Here is a 23862-nt window from a genome sequence, read left to right as displayed (position 1 = left end):
GCAGTAACTCCTGGAAACTGGTGTCGAAATCTAATATCTTGTAATCAAATATAAATCCAAAGGCGTCCCCATTAGGCACCAGCAGCCAATTCAAAAGCTCTAAGATTCTTTATATGGTATCTAGGCCTACCGTACCGCTGCCCCTCGGACCCCAGAAATCCACAGCATCTCGTGCTCACCCCAAAAGGTATTCAGGGGGACCTACCATTACCAGCATAACTGGTCTGGCTTCCAAGAAGTATGGGTATTGGGGAAATGCATGTCCACCATGGTACACTCCTCCCTGTCTTGGAAACGCGTGCAGGCAAACTCACTCAATTCGAATGGATTGTGTCCTCCCAAGCATTCCTTATCTTTGATATTTCCAATATCCAGCTTGCTGCTTTGGAAAAATGTTTTTCCTAGTAGAGGGCGCTGCGCGTCAACACCTGTCGAGTCGATGTTCATCGGAGGCCTCCGTTGCGACGTCATCATTGGTAGAAGTAGCGAGCCAGCGTCCTTTGGCCAGTTCCGCGCTTCATGAGCTTTGGGAATGCAACGCTTGGTTCTGTGAGAAAATCGAAAATCCTATTTCTGTGAAAATCTTCTAAATTTTGATACGAGATGGCCTCTTCATCGGCTTAATCTATGCCCCTGTTCGGCTTCAAAAAATGCTGTGACTGTGGGGCTAAGATGTCCATGATGGATCCACAAAGTGCCTTGGGGCCGAGCATCCCTGTTCAGAATGTGACGAGTGCATGTCCATGACGGCAATGGCCTTGAGGGAGTGCAGAGGGAAGCTGGAGAGGTAAGCCCCAAAAGTAATTACCCCTTCCGAACGCACTTCCGATAAGTGGAGACCATAGTCTCCTCCTCGCCAAAAAAAAACTCCTGGTCACGTTCTCTGAGCGGGTCACACCATTCATCCACTTCGAAACATAGTAAGAAAATGCGCCATAGATCGCCATCCACCTCGTCCTCGAGCTCACCCGAGAGAGTAATATGTCCTAACAAACAGTTACCCGGCACAGTGGGAAGAATTCTACAAAAGCATGCTAATGGTGTTCGTGAACGCGACCTTAGCTCCCTCGAAGACACCTAGAGGTGATACCCCAGGAGAAAAGCCTGGCAAACATAAAAGCTGTGAGTGTTCAACCTTAGCGCGAGATACTCCTTGAGAGCGTGAAAAACCCTTGAGTCGAGAAAAAGCCTCTGTGACGCACAAGACACAATCGACTCATTTGTCGAAGCCAAAAACTGCATCATCGACGCCATCAGCAACTGTCTAAGGAAAGGTCATCGACGCAACGAGCGTCAACGCTGTTCAGGACATTACCCTCAACTCAGTCGAAGACGTTGACATCAGTCGATTTCGACTACCTCGAAGCCTTTGATCGTTTCATTGAGGTCACTGAAGTCTACGTTGACTATTTCGACTATTTCTGCACCAATATGACATCAATAGCTCCTACTTAATTTGCAAAAACATGTTTCTCAATCTCGTTCTGATTTTTTCAAAACTCATTACATGATCATTTTATCATTACACTGAATTGTGCCTTTTAAGCTTGTGCCAATACCGATGTCTACTGTTTGTTGTTGCTGTGTTTTTGATTGATGATAAATAAAATATCCATTTGGAAAAGAAAACTCTATCCTCTTTATGAGGGTGAGACATCTGGTGAAAGACCTTTTGGTCTGGACTTTGGAAGACCTTTTTATCCCAGAAGAACTGGCCTCAATAGTCTAGAATGAAACATCTGCTGGACTCTCTGTATGAAGCAAGTGGGATTGATACTTCCCCAGAGATTGTTTTCGGTAAGCCTGATCCAGGGGATCATGCAGAAGGCAATTACAGAATGCTCATGAATAGTGATGCAATATATGGGGTGGTCTAGACCCACACCTGTGTACGAGCAAGATGACCTAACTTATATACTTGACAAGGGACCACAGGAGGGCCCTATTGTCCCCTTTCACAAGGCTTTGCATAAAAAAAGTGTCTACCATCTGGGAAATACTGGATGTAATCCCTGCAGTCAGTGAAAGACTGACGGCTAAGTATAGGGCATCAACTGCAGATACAACAACCAACTCCAGAAAGTTTGGTTATATAATCTGTAACTTCTTCCGGAAAGCAGAATGCATATCCCACAATCCACAGGATCGTGATGATAAAAAGTTTGATGCCATGGCCAAGCAAGTTTTCTCGGCAAGCAGCATGGCCTTAAAGTCTGCTAATGCCACATGCACGCTGGCAAGGTTTAGCCACACCCTTTGGGATTGTAGATCAATGGCGGCTGACCGTATCCCTGAAGGGGAAGAAAGGAATGGTTTCTTGAACCTTATCAAGAATGGAAAGGAGGCTATGTGCGAATCCTCCAGACCGGTCTCAACTCTGTTGACCGCATCAGCAGAGCCATGGCGGCTGGTACGGCAATCCAAGATTTGCGATGTTGCGGAAGTCTGGATTTGCCCCAGATGTACAGTCCAGGCTTCTGAATATGCCCTTTGACGGCACTCACCTATTTGGTAAGAAAGCTGCTGACAGTTTGGAGAAGTTGCAAAACAGGCGGTGGCCAAATCCTTTGGTGCTGCAATAAGAAACTCAGAACTGCCCCACAGGTGCTCCCTGGAGGGGCTGGTTCTTTCGCCATTAGTCCGCATTCGGAAAAGGCAGAGGACAGCCAGCTCAAAGAGGCCAAAGACTATTTCCCCTTGGTGGATGGGGCAGAGGTACTAAAGTAGCAAGCGCTACCTTACACTCAGCCACAAAACCTCTGAGGTCTCCTATCACAAGACAGCAATAGGAGGCAGGTTAACTCCACATCTGACAGAATGGCAGGCTATTACTTCAGATGCTTGGGCATTGGGGACAATTGCCCAGGGTTACTGCCTGCCTTGTCTACGCACACCTCAGTCATCCACCGGGGAACGCTTTGAAGTTTCCAGACCTACTCCTTATGCAGGAGATTCTAGACCTGCTAGAGAAAGGTGCTATAGAACTGGTACCGGTAGCGGAGAGGAACAAGGGTTGGTACTCCCCTTATTTTCGAATTCCAAAAAAGGACAGAGGAATGACACACATCTTGGATTTATGAGAATTGTACAAATTCCTCAGGAAGGACAAGTTCAAGATGGTTACCCTTTCTCAGATTCTTCAGGCCCTCCAGCTTCAGGATTGGTTGGTGGTATCTCTGCACTTTCAGGATGCTTACTTTCATGTGCCAATCCATCAAAAGCGCAGAAAGTGCCTGAGGTTCGCCATTGGCAACTCTCAGTATCAGTTTCGGGTTCTGCCATTTGGCCTACCTCTGCCCAAGGGTTTTCACTAAGCTAATGGCGGTTGTGGCAGCGAGTCTCACGAGAGGGTGGATTCATGTCTAGCCCTACCTGGATGATTGGTTGATCAGAGCCAGTTCCCCGGAACAAGCCCTGGAACATCTAAACCATACCTGCCCCTTCCTCCACAGTCTGGGCTTCTCCCTCAACTTCAAGAAGTCTCACATGATACCATTATAAAGACTCCAATTTATCAGAGCAGTCCTGGATGCATCCCTGGGGAAAAGCCTCGCCACCAGAGGTGAGGGCTCAAGACATTCTACAGATGGTGACAATTCCAAAATGCCCAATATCTCCCAGCCTTTGACTTTCTGAGGTTGCTTGGCCTGATGGCATCCTGCATTTTTCTGGTGCCACAGGCTCGTCTGAGAATGAGAGCTCTTCAATGGACTCTCAGGACCCAGTGGTCAGTTCTCAGGATCGATGTCCGATCTTTTACCAATCCCAAACAGTCTCACTGGACCTTCAGTGGTGGGCCTGTCGGAAAAGCATCTTGAAAGGAGAACCTTTTTGGTAACCATGGCCGGAGATAAGTGACAGCCTCATTCATGCTATGTGGTGCCCATATCAACGATTTGACCATCAGTGGTCGTTGGTCTCCATCGGAGTCCAAACTACCTATCAACCTATTAGAGCTGAGGGCGATCAGACTAGCGCTGAAGGCCTTTCTGCCCTCTGTACGGGAAAGAATGTCCTGATAATGACGGACAACACAGTGGCCATGTACTACCTCTACAAAAGAGTAGGTGTAGGGTCACCTCCACTGTGCAGAGAGGCAATGCAGCTCTGGCTCTGGGCAATACAAGAAGGAATCTGTCGGCAGTTCACCTAGCCGGAGAGAAGAACATGGTGACGGACACTCGGAGCAGGCAAAGCAGTTCCCCACGAGTGGCAACTAGCTCAGGAAGTTCAAGAGATCACCCTTTGAGGAACCCCCTCAAGTGGACCTGTTCGCAACCAGTGTCAACAGGAAGTGCGAACTATTCTGCTCAAGGAAATTTCCCCTGAGGGGAGCTCTAGGAGACATGTTTGTGGTGGACTGAGAATTTCCACTCCTGTAAGAGTTTCCTCCAGTCCCTGTCATTTCTCACGTAATGAGGAGATTCAGGAAATCCATGATCCCAATTGCCCTGGATTGGGCCAGGAGACCGTGGTACCCAGACCTTCCACACTTGTCCATCTGTCCTCCGATTCGTCTTCCGCAAAGAGTATTTTCTCTCGCGAGAGGAAGGTCGGGTTCTCCATCGGGATATCAGGACTTAAAGCCTTCACGCATGGTTTCTGAGAGGCTGAGATGCAAAGATTGTGACCTCCTGGACGATGTAATTGAGGTTTTGCTTTTGGCCAGAAGGCCAGCAACCAAATCTTTATACTGCTGCCATTGGGACAATTTCTGCAGCTGGTGTAGAGTTAAGAATGTTGACCCTTTCACATGTAATACACCAATGGTGTTATCCTTAATGGTGCACTTAGCAAATCTGGGACTCCAGATTAGCACAATAAAAGGTTACCTAGCAGCGCTGTCCATCTTTAAGCGCACTGCTGAGGAACCCTCTTAATTTAAAATACCATTGGTAATTCCATTTTTGAAGGGGTTAACTAATGTTTACCTCCCCCCCCCCCCCATTCCCTTTCTGGTCCCCTTGTGGGACCTAAATTTGGTCTTAAAATCTCTAATGGGTTCCCCTTTTGAACCCCTTCATTTGTGCCCATTAAGACTTCTTACCCTCAAAACGGTCTTTTTGGTGGCAATAACATCTGCCCGAAGGGTGAGTGAGCTGCAGGCTTTATCCTGCAAGCCTCCTCATACTGTCGTTCACAAGGACAAGGTGGTTTTACAAGTCAAGCTTAACTTCCTCCTCAAGGTTGTTTTGAAATTTCATATCACCCAAAAAATAAGCTTGCCTTCCTTTTTACCCTCCTCATCCGAGGAAAGAGGAGGAAAAGCTGCACAGACTTTATCCAAGGCGTGCCTTGAGTTTCTTTATTAGCAGACTGGCAAAATTAAGGCAAACTTACCAATTTGTCTGGTTACACAGGACCTAGCCATCAGCAAGCAAACAATTTCTAGATGGATGATTTGAACTATTGTAGAATGTTACAAGCTGGCCGGTAAAGACCCTCTAGGGCTCATTCAACCAGGGGTTTTGCAGCTACGTCAGCTCTTCAAAGGGACGTTCCATTAAAAGACATCTGCGCAACTGCCACACACCTTTAAAACATTTTATAGTTTGGATTCTTCCACTAGTCAAGAGACTAAATTTGGGAAGGCAGTATTGCATTCTGTGCATACTTAAAAGAAATTAAGTTTTTACTCCCTCCTCCTGTATACATTACTGCTTTAGGAGCCTATCAAAGATGAGGAATACTTGGAAGGACACAATCCATTTTGAAGAACAAGTTTCTTACCCATGGTAACGTTCTTTCGACTGGATGTTCCTCCCACGTTTTCCTCATCGGCCCTCCCATCCTTCCATGTAGCAAAACTTCCCTTCTGGTTACAGTCTGCACTCCCTCAAGGGTAGTAACCGTCTCTTCCTGGACAGTGCATAACACTTCAAAACGGAACTGAGCAATGGACGCTGCGCGCACTACTTATACCCATGATGACGTTGCGACAGAGGCCTGAGGGACATCGACTTGACGGGTGTCGACATGCAGCGCCCGCTAATGGGATTTTTTTTTTCAGGAGCAGCAAGCTGGATATTGGAAATATCAAAGATAAGGAATACGTGGGAGGAACATCCAGTCGACAGAACGTTACCATGGGTAAGTAACTTATTCTTCTATCTGGGAGATAACTGTCCATCTCTTGATCTTTGTGTATTGTCGGACTTAAAGTACTGGATTTACTGTGGGTTTTTAGGGGATTCTGCACTGTCGTACAATGCAAAGAAAAAAACTAGCCTCTCCCAAATGGAATGGGACATGTTCGAATGTATGATGCTCGGCCACTGACAATGAAAACAAATCGGAAAATTCCGGCTTTTCCAACATACCCATGTTAACTGAACAGTAATCTTGGGTTGGAGGGGGACAAATCTCAGTTCTAGCATCTGCATTAGGTCTGGCTTTAACATCAACGAATCTGTATTTGTTCTTTCACTCTTATATATTTGTATAGGACATCGGTTTACCACACAATACGGATCTTAGATACGAAATTGCTTTGCATACCACACCCATCAGCAAATGGAACAGGCACATGAGTGGCAAATACAATTCCAATACATTCAAAACGATTTTCGAAAGATGGGGGGGCGGGAGAACTGACACTGTTTTTGCATCAAGAGAAAAGCCAAAGTTCCTTGCCTTGAATTGATCTAGTAACCCTGTGGGAGACTACACAACACTTGTCCTCTTGGTATTAAGTAACCCACCTTTTGGTATAGGCCTGTGCTACACAAGTTGGTAGTGTGACTGAGAAGCCAGGCTTATCTTAAGAGGGTTGAATGTGAGCTGTAGAGCTGTAGCAATGAAATCCACAAATACAAGTAGCCAAGTAACACTTATACTCAAGGTTTTTGTTCTAAATAATTATAACAGTAGTTTTTAAATGGGCATTCTTTAAAAAGGGCAATATATGTAACAATCAAATATACCTTTACAGAATCAGCACAGAGCCAGTAGATGCTCTTTAGAGATGCTCTTACACACTTCCTACACCCTAGTTGACTTCACTAACTAGGACAGTAATGGCATTTATATATCACTAGTACACTTTGTAGATTCTGAGGCTTGTAGATAGGAAAGGTTGAGGGAAGGAAAAGGGTTAAACAGGTTCTTGGAGCATGTGAGCACTTTAAATCTTCCAGTGAAGTCTAGATAACCTTTCCCAGCAATAACAGTTAAAAACCCATGTATCATGTATGAGGGACAATAAGTATCAAAGTCAAATGGACTAGTAGAGTGTGCAGGGAGCTAGGACAGCCAAAGTCAATTGGAGCAGTGTCTGGAGCTGAGGCACTTCTAAGATAGTAAAGTCTTGCACAAGGTTAGAGAGTATGTTGAAGAAGTAGGGTCACAAGCTGTTGCACTTGTGAAGGGTAGAGCTGAAATCAACTCTAGCAAGGTAGATACTGCAAGTCTCAACTGAGAAGAGCAAAGCTCAAGACACTGCGGTAAGTATCCCAAGTCAGAACAGTACCTTTGGTTAGAAGTGGTCCAGCTGGCTTCACTCTGGTTGCAGTGATGCAGATCCTGGGTTCCTGGGCCTCAGTTGTGGGGACAAGAGGGAGGACGGCTGGAGGACTCTTGCAGCAGCAATTCGGAAGTCGCCGCAGCTAAAGGCTCTTTTCAGGTCAGCGGCAGTTCGCAGTTTCAGCGCTCTGTAAACAGCACCACTGCAGATCTTGGATAACAATTGGGCTTCCTTTACTCTGAGTCCTGCACTCTGGTGAGGGGACTCGAGCTCTGGCCGTCCTGCTTCTGGGGGGTCCTGGGGAGACTCCTGGAGCTTCTGGCTGGATCAGACATTGCACTCTACTACAGATTTCTTGACCCCTGGCATTCGGTTCCTGCAGCATCAAAGAAGTACAGCCAGTCGGGGAAGATGGTCCAGTGAAGTTGGTCTCAGGGGTTAGTTGGTCCCACTAATCCAAGGGAAGAAGTAGCCGCTTCCGGAGCGTCTCTTGTCGAATTTTTTTTTTTTCTTTTTCAAAGAAAAAAAAAAGTTTCAGCACAGCAGCAGGGCGTCACAGGGCGATTCAAAGGTCTAGGAGGATGCAGCAAGCTTCGTTCAGTTTCTTCAGGTTGTTCTTCCCAGTGGTCGACTCTGTCTTGAGTCCCAAAACCCTTGCCTTTTTAAGCAGGTTTCTCCCATTCATGCACAGCCTAGCTGCCAATCCAGACTGGGTGCTTCCAGGCATTCCTAAAGCCAAAGGACAGCACTTCCAGACACTGCAGCAAGAGTGGGGTTTCAGTACTAAAGTCTGCCAAAGGCAAAACGAACAAAGGGCCCAAACCTGGCTTGTCGCGTAGAGTAAAACCCAAGAAAGACCTCAACTGGAAAATGGTGAAAATAGACAGGGGCCATTTTGACAAATGGTCACCCATGGGTGTTATACTGCAGCTGAGGATTCAGCCTGCGGTAGAAAAGCACACTGGTAGTAAAATTAAACTGCCACCAGCCATTTAAAGTAGTAGGGGTAACCTATACATTTTCTTACATGATTAGCTAGGAAAAGGGGCTACTAAGTAACCTCCCCCCCAGCACTCCTCATAAGGGACACAGCCGCGGTTAGCAGGCTACTTGGGCATAGCATAACCAGAACAAGTGCTAATTAAGAGAACCAAGGAGAAATCCATCTTCAACCAGGGGAGCAGATTTCTTAGTACTCTTCAAATACGCCGATCATGGCTCAAATCGTGTCCAATTGACAGCATGTTCCCTTGAATGTTACAATACATCAAGAGCTCTTATATCTATTGACTAATATAAGACCAACAAACCCTCCTGAGGAACCAAATAATTCAATTTGGAGAAACGCATGTCGAGGGTTACTTGAATCTTTCAATCACAAAGACTGTTCAGTTCTAATCCTTGCTTTTCCCATACCCCAGATGTGACTCAACATCCAATTTATCTTTTGCATTTGAATCCAATTAAAAAGCTCAATTTCTTTATGCACAACAAGTGTAAGCCCCTCATTGAATCCACATCAGTATCTTGTTTAATGGAGGGCGCAGATACCGTTAAGGTGTTTTTTCATAATTCGGTATACTTTCAGCACAGCCTGTGACAAAACAGCCATTGCCGCAGCCCCACTTGTTTTTCAAAATTACTTCCTACAATACCTGCAACAAATAGAACTCGCCTACGTTGTACAAAGGCGAGTTAAGTAAAGCCAATTTCACTTTACTATTCTTGGGAACAGTATTTTTAAAACGGTTTCCAGGGCTCAGGTACCCCCCCCCCCCCCCACCCTGCACATGATTACCTGTGTTCTCCCCTCACTGGTGGTTCTCATTTCAATGTTGTTCACTGGCTCAAGATCAGGGATTCCAGTGATGGGATTGATTTCTGGAGACCCCCTTGAAGGTGGCTTAATGATGATTTGTCCTCTGGAACCATGCCAGAGAGGTGCCAGTGACCTCAGGCTTTGGGTTACAGGGTCAGCAATGCAGTGCAACCAGTTGTTGCCCGACAAGTCCTTGAAGCTTCCCAAATGGTGGCAAGGTAATCTGAGTGCTTGCCAGGTTACCCTAGATCTAGGAAATCTGGTCCAGAAGTTAGAGGAGCACCAAGTCACCTGCAAAAAAAAACCATTCCATTCAGGGGTAGGTGAGAAAGGCATGGGGAGAAAAGCTTCAGGGGGGCGGGATCTCTGGGCAGGTGAGGTAATCCAGCTGTACCTTGTTCGTCCGTGGAGAGGAAGACTATTACCGCTGTATTTCTTGGAGTGCTTAAAATGCTAGTGTAGAACTTCAGCTCCCTTTTCAAGTAGGCAGGCTGACCAAAATACAGAATCCTTACATGATGCACATAATCGCCTCAACCACGTCGATGAGACAGGTTCAGTATTTACGCCTGCTACAGATGGCTTTGGCAACACCAATGAACTTGATCCATATCTGAAGCTTTTCACTCAAACAGAAGACCACATACCCCAAGGCAAAGATGCATGTTGCTGAAGCCGGCTTTGGGTCATTTAAAACTGCCACATAGGTGTATTGACTTAATGAGGGAAGCATACAAACCTAACTAAAGGTTCTACTTCTTTAATGAATGGAGGAAGTATGTTTTGTAGTGTGCACAATCGTTGAACCCCGTTCAATGTACAAAAACATAGGTTTGATGTATAACTTAGATCTGTTAAAATTCAGGAATAATCTCCAGTGCACTAATGTTTCATCTGTCGGCCTTAGCAGCTTGCACCACATGGCAACATAAAAGTGTGTTAAATCCTAGTGGGGAGGGCTTTTATAGCGGTGTAAAGAGCTGTATCCTCCCATATGTAGGTGAGTCTACCCAGTTTGGCTTGAAATACTGTTCTACTTGGGCTAATGCGGCTGCCTTTTAAACCAAAACACAATGCTAACTAAAGTATCTTCCTTTTAAGGTAATTTTCTAAGTAGCATATCACATCCATAAAGGTGAATGAATTACAGGCCTGATTTGTGGTAGGAACTTTCCCCACAATACACATGGGTGATATGTGGTCTTTAGAAGATAGCCAAGACTGTCACCAAAATGTAACTCAATTTCTTTTAAATAAAACGATTGTTTTTTCTTGATAATGCTGGCCTTACTCAGGAAATACATTGGTGGCCATTAGTCTAAATTCCACTCCTCTTAGTGTACACAATGATGTAGGTATTGGGTACTTCAACAATCTTTTATTGTGATTGAATACCTTGTTTCATAAATGGGAATTAAGTTCTTGCACAGATTTGGCTGATGAGGTATTGCAGTAGGTTGTGTTTTCTAATAGCTGTTCATCTATTTCAGTTCATCCAGAACAGCTTCCTCAGAGGCCGTGGATCAATTTAAAAGAGCGAGACCAAAATGTACCGTCAGGTAACCTTTTGTTAATTTAAGTTTTGTTTTGCAACATTGAAATGCTGTGTAAGGCTAGGAGTAAAATAGCTTCCATGTTGTCCATAAAAACAGTGAACGAATGTTAATATTGTTTTTCTACAAAGTACAACTCTAAACACAGTTCTTCGAAATAGGACAATTACCCTTCTAAGAAAAGTTCTCGAACATGCCAATTCTGTATTCTCTTGATTTATGTCTTTGTAACTTTTCTTTTTTTAATTGAACGATAGACCATTTAACTTCATGACGCTTAGCTGCAGGCACCAAAATAAAATCCATCATTGCCGTGAATGTGTAAGTGGGCAATAATTGACACATTGCAAGGAATGGAACCGGAACCTATGTATGACTCTGCATGATACCACATAGTTTACCTGTTCCGTTTAATCCTAAAATCACACATAGGCTTGTATTTTTGCAATAGCTTGAATATCCAGGATGATGGTTACAGAGGAAGAACTTTCACTTGAAAATGTTTTAACACATCACATTTTAAGTTTGGGGTATTAAGTAGCGCAGTGGTCCCCAATATTTTGTTAGTAATGAGCTACATTTGTGTCTCAGATGGAATGGTGAGCAACTTCAGTACTTTGATGTAATTTATCGGCATTCAGTTGGTGTATAAATTATTGCAACACAAATAACTGTACTAAACTCAATACTGCTAATAGCACTGTTAATGATCAGTAATTAACAGTAATCTCATCGAGGTGTAAACCTAGTCTAGACAATTCATAATGGCCTTAAACTTCGGCATTAAATTGTTATATAAATTTAATCTTCAGTAAATTAAATGGCAAGCGGTGCATTTTTAAGCACTAGGCCAGCAACATATTTCAAACAAATTGCAGGATGTAGCAAAATATTTGCATGCTTGGCGTTCACTCAGGAAATGTTCAAGTAATTTAATGGCAAATGTATTTTAAGCACGTTTCAACAGTAACATTTACTCAAATATAAAGACTCATTTTGGTATTCCCCCCTCCCCCCCCCACACCCAAAAGGGATTGTCAGGATGTTTAGGGGCAAATTGTCAATGTTTAGGAGAACAGGATTAGTAACACTGGACAGAATATGGTAGAATTTAAATATCATTTCAATCAGGCTTTGTGTGGTGAGGAGTGTTATCCACCTATGACATGTAGTGGAAAATAGTGTTTTTAAAGCATGCAAGGTCTGTTGCATTGAAGACAAGTGATTGGGAATAAAAACATGTTTCTGATGGATTTGGGTACTCTTTCCCCCAATATATCCCCTGGGAAATATAGTTCTAAGTGGTGCATTTTAAGCATGGTAGTGGGCCAGGAACATTGTTCACGACTTGGGAACTTTTGAAGACCATTTTAGAGAGAAGGGGGGTGTTGTTTTTCCTTCATATTGTCCACATTATATGTTTATGGTTAAGTGCATACCCTTGACATGGGGGTCAGCCTGCACTTCACAAGTTCAAAGCTGTGGCAGGGTCGACTTAGCCATTTATCTTCGAGGTTGATGAATTCAGTACATTACATTGGGTAATGTCCTTTCTTACACGATTTAGAAGCAGGAAGCATCTAGCAAGAAATGCTATACTAAAGTAAAAATAATTACTATGTCACTAAGAAATAATTTTCAGTAACTACACTAATTGTGCACAATTTGGAATTCATTCCCCTTAACCCATTAGTTACATGCCAGATGGGTAAAGCATCATACAATCAGAATGTTTCCACCAGGCACTGCAGTGCAAGTAATATGTGACATTTGTGTCAATTATGATGCATGGGAAACACAAACGTGACACGAAGAAATTTGCATAAGCACATTTTTTAAGAAGGAAAGTTTGAGCGTGCATGCCACTTGTCCAATATGTAGGTACCAGCTGTATAAAGGCACAGAAGTTGGCAATTGTCACCAAAACACAAACATGGGCATTTAGTTTATTTTTCCCCATTAAGACACTTCTGTACTGGAAAGAAGAATCAGAAGATAAAAATGTCTTCACAAAGATTATACAAATAGTGTGGAACATTTGGAACAAATAAATGGCATTCTTGCAACAAACTCAAATCTTAGATGTACAAAAGAAGCGTATTGGAACTTCCTTGACAGTTGGGCATGCCATTCACTTATTGTCAGACTTATTTTTGTACTACTCGAACTAACCCCTTTACTGTCTACCCAAGTGCAGCAGGGGAAAGCTCAGTTGGTGGCAACATTTTCTTCGCAGCTTGTGTACTTGATCCAGCCAGCGATGCACCTCCTAGTGTACGAGAGTTCCAAGTGGCATAGAGTGCTCAGGGACTGTCTCTAAGTGTGCGTTCAGTGGCGAGTAATATCTACTTATGATTAGAGCAATACACTGGGTATTTACATGGATGGCTAGTCCAGCCGGGTTCTTTGCTTCATGTTCGTTTCAATCATTGGGGACCATCTCATCGCAAGCCCCAAGAGATTAATTTCCGCTGCCAGCCACTTGCTCTCTGCAACAATCTGGCCTGCCCCACTACTCGGAGCACTCTTCTGATGCCTCCACAGTTAATAGTGCAACAAATAACAGTATGTCATGCCTGTCAAATGGAGCAGGCTAATTGGCATCCTTCCCGAGCAATACTTTCCTGTCCCCTTTCCTCCATACTCTATGGGCGTTCCTTGTGAGGGACGGGAGACGGAACCTTTTTCACCAGAAAAATCTGCTTCCCCTTTAAATTTAGAGGCGCGTGGCCCTGGGAGCATGTACTCGCCTGCTCCCCAAAGCCCCTAACCCCCCACCGGTGCCACTCCTCAGTGCCCTTTTTTGCGTCGACAGGAATGAGCTGAATTCACCCGCGCTCCTGGGTTTGGCGTTGGCCATGTAATACCATGTGCTCTTCCCCGGATATTCTATCTTTCTGTAAGCACTACTGTTTGGACACTGCCTCTAGGCCAGACAGGGATTTCGGGCAGGCGGTTCTGAGAAACTGTTTTCTTAAGGAGGGTCTCCTCTCCACCCTGGGGCTACATTCAGTTTTAATCGCCCATACAGTATGGAAGAAAGGGGACTAAGAGTAGGTTAGTCACTACGGTGAGTAACTATTAATTTCTGGCTCAGGGCGCACTACCATTGATGTCTTATCCCTGAATGTCCTTCTTGGCCTCCAAACAATGACCCAGCGCAACTGACGAGCGATGTTTTAGGGTCGGGAGAGCAACATGTTGTTCGCAAGCTAAAAGTTGTGGGGGGGGGGAAATCACTGATGAAGTACTTAAGCACCACCTTAAGCCAAAACTATTGTATTGGAGCAACGGTAAGCGCAATATGCCATATGAGGAGGGACACAGCTTGTGTTTGGTTATTTACCCACTGATTGACTGGCCATGCTGATGCCTATGGCCATTCCCTCAAAATACCTGCCCCTGCTTGCCCAAACGCATCCTCCTGGGATCTCTGAGTGCACTCTTTCAAGAATTACCATCCAACATTGGCCTGCTAATCCTTTTTCTAAGCAGTGTGCCGAGGGTTAATTCCTTAATTGCAGCTATAAATGGCTACTAGTGTAATAAAACATCTCTTCACTTTTTCCTTCAGCCGCTTAGATCAAATGAGTAGACACAAAGCCAACAGTTTTGGCTTGATGTACAACTCATTTGGCAGGTAGGGACATCATATGCCCAGGTAATCACTCAATGTTCCAGCTGTTGTGATCTCATGGCTTGGTACTACCTTTTATTTCGCACCGAAGCCCGCAGGCATTCCGCCGCACACAAAAACAATACATCAGAAAAGGCCATCACATAAGAATCAACTGAATAATAGCATCTTCAAACATTTACGGAATGCCCACAGATTATTTTCCTTGCGCAGGTCAGCTGGTAACCTGTTCCAGGCTGAAGCTGCTTGGACTGGAAAAGATCAGCCTTTACATCTAGCACACTTGCTTTGAGGACAGGTTATATACATAGCATCACTAGAGGCGGTAACTTGTGTAGAATTTTGCTGTGTACATTTCTCACTTAAATATGGTGGTGCCAGACCGTAGAGACATTTGTTGTAGAACATTGACCTTGAACAAGATTCTGGCTGCGACTGGCAGCCATTGCAGGCCCCTTTTATGTGTAGCAATGTGTTCCTTTTTTGATACTCCATTTATCAATGTGAATAGCATATATATTTTTTTTTAATACCGCCCTTACCTGAACCATTCAGCAAGGCATTGCAATAATCAAGCCTCTGTTATAGTTGCTCCTACCAGTTCTGTGCAGTTTTTTATAGAAATGTATGGCTTAACCAACCGCAGCAGCCTCAGATGATATTGGGACTTATTCACTGTATTATCTATATGTGCATCCTCTCCTTGGAGGCTTCGAAAAAGACTCCTAAGATTTTCACCTTCTGTACTAGCTAACTACAGTTGTTATCGATAATAAATCCTGAATACTCCGCTCCCAGCTTGGCTCTAGCCTGGGTAGAACCGAAAATGAGGAGCTTGGTCTTAGCGCCGTTAAGGCTGAGAAATCTTTTAGGCATCCAGTTTTGAACTTTTAAAGAAAATGAGAGTTTTGCAGCATCATCAGCATAATTTCCACTCGGCTCAACAATTGTATTTATTGGTCATTTATAGAGCGCCTATACACTTAGTGTTTCAAAGCGCTCCAATGCAGGGAGATAGAGTAATAATTACATTCATAATAGACATTGGATCATTCAGAATGGGCAAGTGCTATGCGTTGGAGGTACAACATGGAACAAAATACAGACTGATTACTACATATGAACATAAATTATTGTACGTGCCAGGAGGTCATTGCAACAATGCAAGAGATTTACATAAAAAGAGGGAGAGGGGGAGTGTAGGATAAGACAAACCGAACAATGAGGCTATCATGTTGCGTGACAGCAGCTCTGATAGTGTGCAGTGCTTGAGCCCAAGTTGGGGGGGGGGGATGAGGGGAGAGAGGTCGCAGAAAGAGGCACACTCACTGAAAGCAAACGAAAATGGCAACAGATGTAAAAAGATAGCTAAATTCGATTACTAGCAGAGGCATACAGTGAACGCAAACAAAATGGCAACAGGAGGCCAGTCAATTGAATCTGGTTAGGTGAGCAGCCAACTCACAGTAAAGCTGAAGGAGTGCAAGAGTGCCAGGTATTGCCTTCAGTGTCCAGAAGACCTCGTTGCGGAGTGCTGATGCCAAGCGGAGGTAACAGGAGGGGGGGCCCTCGGCACCCGCCATGCCCAGATAGGGGACTTTGTGTGGGACTTAAAGTTGGGCCGGCTAACGCCTGCGGGTTCTCCAATTGGCCCTTTGATATAGAAATGGGCCAATCACTGCAGCAGCAGTGCTTGACAATGGTGAGGCACTCCGGTGCCTGGAGGCCAAACAAATGCAGCGACCATGATGGAAAAAACAAAAGTGCCCATTGTTAATGCAGGTCCAGCTGACCAGAAGAATGCACATAGGTGGAATTTTAGTAACACGCTTGTGCGTGATTGCAATGTGCAAAGATTGAATGCAGCACATGATGCCCCCAAATGCACAACGGAACGCCAGCAAAAAAGCATTGAAAATAAACAAAGCCCAGATGGGCTTACCCAGTCGTGCAGTAAATTCAATGAGCGGAGTGTCACCTGCATAGTTAGTAAATTGTACATCCAAACACTCAAATAGATAACATAGGGAGCAGATGTACACCTTGAAAGATGCTTGGGGAGAGTCAAGCGCCCTGGGGCACACCACACGTACCAACGTTGTGTTTCCCCAGCAAACCTTTGCCTAAAATACTTCCATCACTATCATCTTCCCCTTCACTTGTATTAATCGGGTATTGTCGAAATCCTCCCCATATGTCCCTTGGGCGATTTAAGGGCAGCGGGCAGCAGGCCACAGTACAATTCTTTATCATTTGCCCAGGTCATATCACTCACCCATTCTCCTATCGTGGGGTATGCCTTACTTTTCCATCGCATCAGTATAACCCGCTTGGCTAACAGTCCTATATTGATAGATTTAAGCTTTGTTGGGTTCATTTTCAGCACAAAGCCCAGTATACATGACACTTGATCCCATCTGACAGGTTGGTCCACCATTTCTTTCAACACATCACACTCCTTAGCCCAGTGCACGTAGAATGCTCTACAAGACCACGGCATATGCATTAGATCAGTATCCCAATCGCCACACCTCGGGCATCTCCCCTTTGCTGTTACATACATTTTCTTAAGGCGAGCTGGAGTGAGGTGTACCCTATTCAATATTTTGAAATGGATTAGCCTTTACCTGGAATTGAATATTTGCTTTGCCTGCACAGTTGCATCCAGTATGCCTCAGTAAAGGAGATACCCAGGTCTTTCCCATTCCCCCTTGATATTTGGTGCTTGCACCTTCCTAGTTGACAGCGACAGCTTATATAATGCTGAGACGGTTTTCTTCGCTGTGCCAGGTGTGATCACATGATTTAGACTCGGAGGGGGATTCCCATGGGAATAGTCCCACACTGTCCCACACTGTTCCTATCGCTGAGTGGAGTCGAAAGTATTGTAATTTCTGTAGCACGGTGTCACCTACATATTTCCTAATATCATCCCAGGTTACAAATCTCTAAAGTGTAGTATAACCATTCCTCGCCAGTGTGTTGCCAATATGGTGTCCCTAGACGGGGCTAAATACGGCGCCTCCCAGATGGGTATATCCAGACTATAGATTACAGTACACTTGGGGTGCTGAACCAGGCTCGTCCATGCCCATTGTGTAAGCAGCGTCGGGTTGGTTGTCACTCCCCTGCCTCCCCATGCAACAGGGATGCCTTATCCATCCCTTGCCTCTCCAGCTCCACGTATGTGTGCGGCACGCCCTCCGCCCAGTGTACCGCAAAGTATGCCTGTGCTGCCAAGAAGTACAAATTCAAAATCTGGAGCTGCCAACCCGCCTGCTCGTATGGCATAGTGAGGCGTTTCCAGCTGGCTTTCGCCTGGCCCTTCCACACGAACGTGAAGCATGCACTGGTTATTTTTGCGAGAATGGATCGTCCTGGCCACAGTGTTATTGTACTGAAAAGATAAAACACCTTGGGTAGAATATAATTTTCACCAGCGCCACTCGGCCCATGAGTGAAATAAGGAGCTGGTGCCAACGTTCAAGCTTAGTGCAGATCGCATTGGCCAGTGCGTCATAATTAAGGGAGCGTACCAATTTTGCTGAGCGTGTCATTACTACACCTAAATATTTCACCTGCTGGGGCGCCCATCGTAGTCGGAACAGATTGCTAGGTTCACCCGTCTTGTAAATTAACAAGAATATTTCAGATTTGCTGGTGTTCAAACGTAGAACTGAATATTTCCTGAACTGCTGTTAATATCCTTTGCAGAAATTTCCCAGGGTTCCTGACATACATCATAATGTTGTTTGCATATAGTCTTATTATCTCAACTCTCCCGGCTGTTTTTCCCAGTCTGATCATGGCAAGCTCTCTTTAGGTCTGCATTGGGTTCTATCACCAATGCGAATAGCAAGGGTGAGATGGGTATCCCTGCCTGGTGCCTCCCGCTAGTTCCAGTATCGAGGACAGCACCCCATTCACACACCCTAGCATATGGTTGCGTGTATAGGATTTGCACCCATCGGATAAGGTTTGGCCCAAACCCGTGGTTATGCAGTACACTGAACAGGAAGGGCCAGTGTACGGTGTCAAATGCTTTCTGCATTTCTAAGGATAGTGTGACCCCCCCCCCCCCGAGCCCCCCCTTCGGTATCCTGTGGTATCCTTGCCAATATATTATAACACCTCTGTATGTTTGATGCTGTTCTCCCCTGTACGAATTCCGCCTGGTCCTCATGCACCATGTAGGGCATTAGCCGATTAAGTCTGGCCAATATCATTGCGAATATCGTGGCATCTGTGTTGATAAGGGACAGCGGTCAATACGACCCACAGTCATCTAGAGGCTTCCCAGGCTTCAATAATAAAATGATCGCCTACAGCATTGTTTCCGGCAGAATGCCAGATTCCAGTGCCTATGTCCACATTGATAAGAGGCGAAGAGCCAGTGTCCACGAATTCCTTGTAAAATTCTGCGCCCAGCCCATCTGAGCCCCGGAGCCTTCCCGCCTGGTAAAACTCTTAATCGCTTCTTTTATCTCAATCAACGTTATTGGTGTTTGGGTTTCGCTGTCTGCCCACACTTTGGGGCGACTATAGATTCCCATAGAAGCCATAAAAACACCTTGCAGACCTCCACCTTATTAACCACTATTCCATCCTGCCTAGTAATACACAGGATATTCGAGTTGCCCCTCTCCTTGCGTACAGTATGTGCCATAAGCTTACCCAGCCTATCCCGCTCCCCATATCTGTGTGCAGCGGCTGGCCTATCCAAATAGTGCAGTTCCCTGTCCGCTGCTTCTCTGTATTCATCTAGCTGCGTTTTAATTTCTACGCTAATGTGTTGATGGGCTTCTCGCATACTCAATCTGTAGTTTTGCCAGGGATTACTCTCCTCTGAAGTTCCTTTCTAATATCGCAAAGCACCCTGAACTTTGTGGCCATTGCGACTCCCTGCATGTAAACTTTAAACCTCTGCCATAGAACAGCCTCCCGAGCCACCGATCCTTCGTTGATTTCAAAGATATCAGCGACAGGTTGTGCCATGCTTGCTCTAAACACTGAGTCCAGCAGGGATGCCCGCTTGAATCGGCATTGTGTTCTCTGGGGGCTCCTTCAGGGATGTCCAGTAGGAGAGTTATAGGGGAGTGATCAGACGGTGTTCTGGGGAGTTTTGTGGTCGGTCACCCAACCCAGTACCCTGAGAAGTTAACGAAAAGTCTATCCTGGAGTGCACGTCATGGGCTGATGAATAGAAAGTGTAGGCCCTCGGAGTCCCATGTAATGAACGCCAAGCGTCCCTCAAGCTCAGGTCTGCTCTATGTATGTATTGTTCGTGCCACATTCATTGGGGTTCAGGGTGTGGTAGATGTTCGATCTAGGTCTGTGTCTAATACGGTGTTAAAGTCGCTGCCACATATTACTAGTACAGTGTGGTATTTGGCACATTTTCGAAAGACTTCTTTGTAGAACTCCATCTATGTAGGGGCCATACATGTTGATCAATAGTACTTCAGCACTTCCCAGCTTCCCATGTACGATCACATATCTGCCACAGGCATCACATTCGGTCGCGTAATGACTAAATGGGAGCGACCTGTGGACCAAAGTCATAACCCCTCGTGCCCTGGTCGGATAGGAATTGGAAAACGCTGCGCCCCCATCTGGGGGCACACTCAAGGTTTCTTGATTGTTAAATTAATAAATAATTGTTTAGTCAGTTTGAATAAGCCTTCTTTAGAAGGGAGAAATTATATAACACTTAAAATATACTTCGAAAATACACACTCTGTTTAAATAAATCAGGAGATAACCATTTGGTTTGGCACACAGACACTTCCTAAACCCTGAGGTGACTTGAATAACTAGGACACTGTCGACATTGATTTCACTGGTACATTTAAAGCAATACTGAGTTTGGTGTCAAAAGGAAAAGGTTGGTGAATAAAATAATGGTTAGCAAATACTCTTAAGCAGGTAAGCACTTTTGACCCTCCCTCCCTCCCCCCCCAATGAAATCCAGATTAACCCTTTCCCAGCCATACAAGTAAAGAACGTATGACTTTTTGGAGGAATAGTTAAAACGCGTTTGGGGGTTAGAGTTTTCAGGGAGCCAGGGCAGCCAATGTCAATTGAGCAAAGTCTAGGGAAGAGCTGGAGTTCTTCTTGAAGGTAAGTAAAAAGTATTGCACAATGTTAAAGAGATCTTTGTAGAAAATGAAATCACTGTTGGGCCACAATCTGGGAGGCTTGTGATGGGCAAAGCTGCAAGCAACTCTACAAAAAGCAGGCAAGGCAAGTCTCAATTGAGAGCTAGCAAGGCTACACAACAAAAGTTAAGTACCCCTTAGTTCATAGTACCTTATGTCTGAAGAAATTGGTTCCAGCTGGCTTCTGTTCCTGTTGTAGGTAGATCCTGTTGTTGCTGGGCCTCAGTCGTGGCGACAAGAGGGAGGATGTCTGGGGACTCCTGCACTACGGTTTCGAAGTTCAGCGGCAGCAATGGGCAAACTTCAGATCAGCAACACTTTGCGGTTTCAGCTTCTCGCAAATAGCACCACTGCTCTTCTTGTATACCTTGTGGACTTTCCTCGCAACTGTGGTCCAGTACTGTTGTGGCTCAGGCTTGGTTAGTCCTGCTTCGAGGGAGTCTGGAGGATCTTCCTGGAGCTCAGGACCAAATTAAAGATGATGCACTCGATTCTGGTGTTCCTCTCCCTGGCAATCGGTTCCTGAAACAGAAATGGAAGTCCAGCCAGCTCCGAGAGGATTTCCAGATGAGTTTGTCTTGGGGTCGATTTGTCCTACCAATCCAAGGGTAGAAGTCGTCCTTTGAGGACTTCTCTAGTCGAGGCGAATTCAGAGCTTCAGCACTGCAGCAGGGCTTCACCGGGCAAATAACGGTCCAGGAATTGCAGCAAGCGTCTCCTGCAAGTTCTTCGGATTCCTTCGTCCAGTGGTTGACTCTGCCTTCTGTCCAAAAGACCTCGACTTTTATGCAGGTTTCTCCCACTCATTTTCAGCCTAGATGTCAATCATACAGCAGGGTGGTTGTCCTCCAAGGACAGCCAGCTGGCCAATCACCTTTGGGTGCATTCCTGTAACCAAGGAGAGTAAGCACCGGGCGTTTAGGGAATCTCCCTTGCTTACTGCCCTGCCAGACACACTGGAGCCACAGGCGGGCTTCACTGGTGAATCCCGCCAAAGACCAAAAGAACAAAGGGACCAGACCTGGTTTGGCGCGCAGAGTAAATCTCAAGAAGGACCTTTCCAACAAGAAATGGCGAAAATAGACGACCAGGGCAATTTTGACTAAATGGGCACCCATGGGTGCTTTACCGTGGCTGCAAACACACAGCCTGCGGTAAAATCCCATAATGGTAGTAAAAAGTAAACTATTGCCACCAGCCATTTAGTGAGGAAAGGGTAACATAAAAATGTTACATGAGAAGCTAGACAAAGGGGATACTAAGTGACCCCTCCAGCACCCTATTGTAAGATAGTGTGTGCTGGGTTTAGAAAGTTACAAATTTAAGTAAAGTCAATTTCACTTTACTGCTCTGGGTAACAGTTTATCCCAGAGAAGGTATTTAAACCTTGGGGAAATCTGGAAGACTTTCTTGTGCCACTGCACTGAAGGTGCTGTGGGACACGATGTAAAAGATGCCTATGGAGATTGTCAGACTCCACAACCAAAAAGAAACAGCGTACTAAATCACATTAAAATACATGAGAGTGGGGAAAAAGGGTCTCCCTCTCAAGGTTATAAAAAATAATCCTCAAAATCCAGCAAAGTTTCTGGGGGTGTTTAAGGTAGAGAGGAATTAGCACATTTCTGAGCATTCTCCCTAACAGAACAAATTGTCTTTTTACACCTGAATACATTACAAGTAAATGTCAGCTACATTGTTCTCTACCTACTTTACATTTATGCAGATTTTTTGGTTTTAGTTTCACATGTCTATAGGCCTCCATCTAGTGGTTGTTCTTATGACAGATTTACCAAATTTGGAAGTGAGATTAGAACTTGCAAGTATGGCTTCTTCCCTCCTGTCTTAGTGCTTTTATTAATCCACACATTGTTTTTCTTTGTGATCTTGCTCATGAAAAAGGATGGACCGTGACTTCGAAAGGAGTTTCCTTCAGATTTCAAATTAAATCAGAGGCTGGATATTTTCAGGTGAAGAAAGCAGGAAGACTTTGAGGTGTCAAATGTGACACTGGGTAACTTTGTTTGAGGCTTGTGGAATCTCGGCCCTGCACACTAGGGAGAGAGGGGAGGCGCTTCATATTCTAGTTTCATTAAAAGAATGTATATTCTCCCTTCCTTCCAACTTTCCAACTATTTCGTCAGCATGCCACCCCATACTTCATGGAAAACACAACTTTTAAAATATCCTTCCTGCAATAGGAAGTTCCCGTGGAAAGACTTGCACCGGGTGTGCAATCTTGGTCTTTCCAGGGATCATGCCGAGGGACAGTGCAAGTCTTGCAAAATGTTCAGGCCTTAAACCCTAAAGGACCGCAAGACCAAACGCTGGGCCTACCATGCAATGCAGACTGAGGCTGCCACGGACGTTGAGAGAGCATCCAGCGACTGCAGCGTCGTTGTTTTAAGTGACGACGAGGGCGATCGGGATCTATCGCATTCCAGCGTGTGAGCCCCTGACCCTATCAGGCAGGCCGGCGGTTCTGCTCTGGGGACAATACATGGTGGCTCAAGCTCTACCAAGTCTCTTCACACTAAGCACACCTCCCACGGCCTAAGGTCAACCACACCACCGACCGATGGGCCACACGCAGTGTTGAAGGGGAGGTCTGATGTCATGTCCTCTGGGACATCATGTTCGCGATCACCACATGACTGGCCCCCGAAACAGATGGTAAAGTCAGTTTCCGACACCGCATCTAAACCTACAAAGTCCTCAAGAACTGACGACCGGGTGTCGAAAGACGTGTCGACGGCCTCCAAAAGAGGCACAAAGAGCATGAAAATTAGCCAGTTAATCAAAAAACACGTTCCTGACACCCTGTTAAAGGCCTGTACATCCATAGACCACAAATCTTCCACGTCCCAGATGGAAAATCCAAGCTACTAAAAGCAGGGATTCCACTACCCCAGAGGACACTCTTTCAGGGGCTATGCACCGTAAGAGAACCCCTGTCCAGAGCCCCCATTTACACCTTCAACTTCCTCTGTAGTACCAAGCTCCTCACAATGGACCACAGATAAATTTAATAGTCATGAGGAGGATGTCCTTTTATTTTTTTTTTTAACACCCTGAAGTCCTCAGCATGTGAATCTAAGCAGATCCAAGCATCAGAAATAAGATACTCTTACGCCCCGTCCCCTTTCCTCCGTACTGCATGGGTGTCCCTTCCAAGGGACGGGAGATGGAACCTTTTTCACCCGAAAAAAAACCTTCTTCCTTTTCAAATTTAG

At 45.2% G+C, this 23862-nt stretch overlaps 1 protein-coding gene across 1 annotated transcript in view; it reads left to right on the top strand.

Annotated features, from left to right (window-relative positions):
• CNOT6L (CCR4-NOT transcription complex subunit 6 like) overlaps positions 1 to 23862 on the top strand; it is a 601922-nt gene that overhangs the window by 285580 nt on the left and 292480 nt on the right. Inside the window, exon 6 of the mRNA XM_069626338.1 lies at positions 10772 to 10840. Coding sequence (XP_069482439.1) covers positions 10772 to 10840 — 69 coding nt within the window. The remainder of the gene's footprint in view (positions 1 to 10771; positions 10841 to 23862) is intronic.

Source organism: Ambystoma mexicanum, chromosome 6p, assembly GCF_040938575.1.
Source record: "Ambystoma mexicanum isolate Mex_15411 chromosome 6p, UKY_AmexF1_1, whole genome shotgun sequence".
NCBI classification, from domain to species: Eukaryota; Metazoa; Chordata; class Amphibia; order Caudata; family Ambystomatidae; genus Ambystoma; species Ambystoma mexicanum.
Note: the sequence above shows the minus strand (reverse complement) of the source record. Positions and strands in the feature narration are given on the sequence as shown.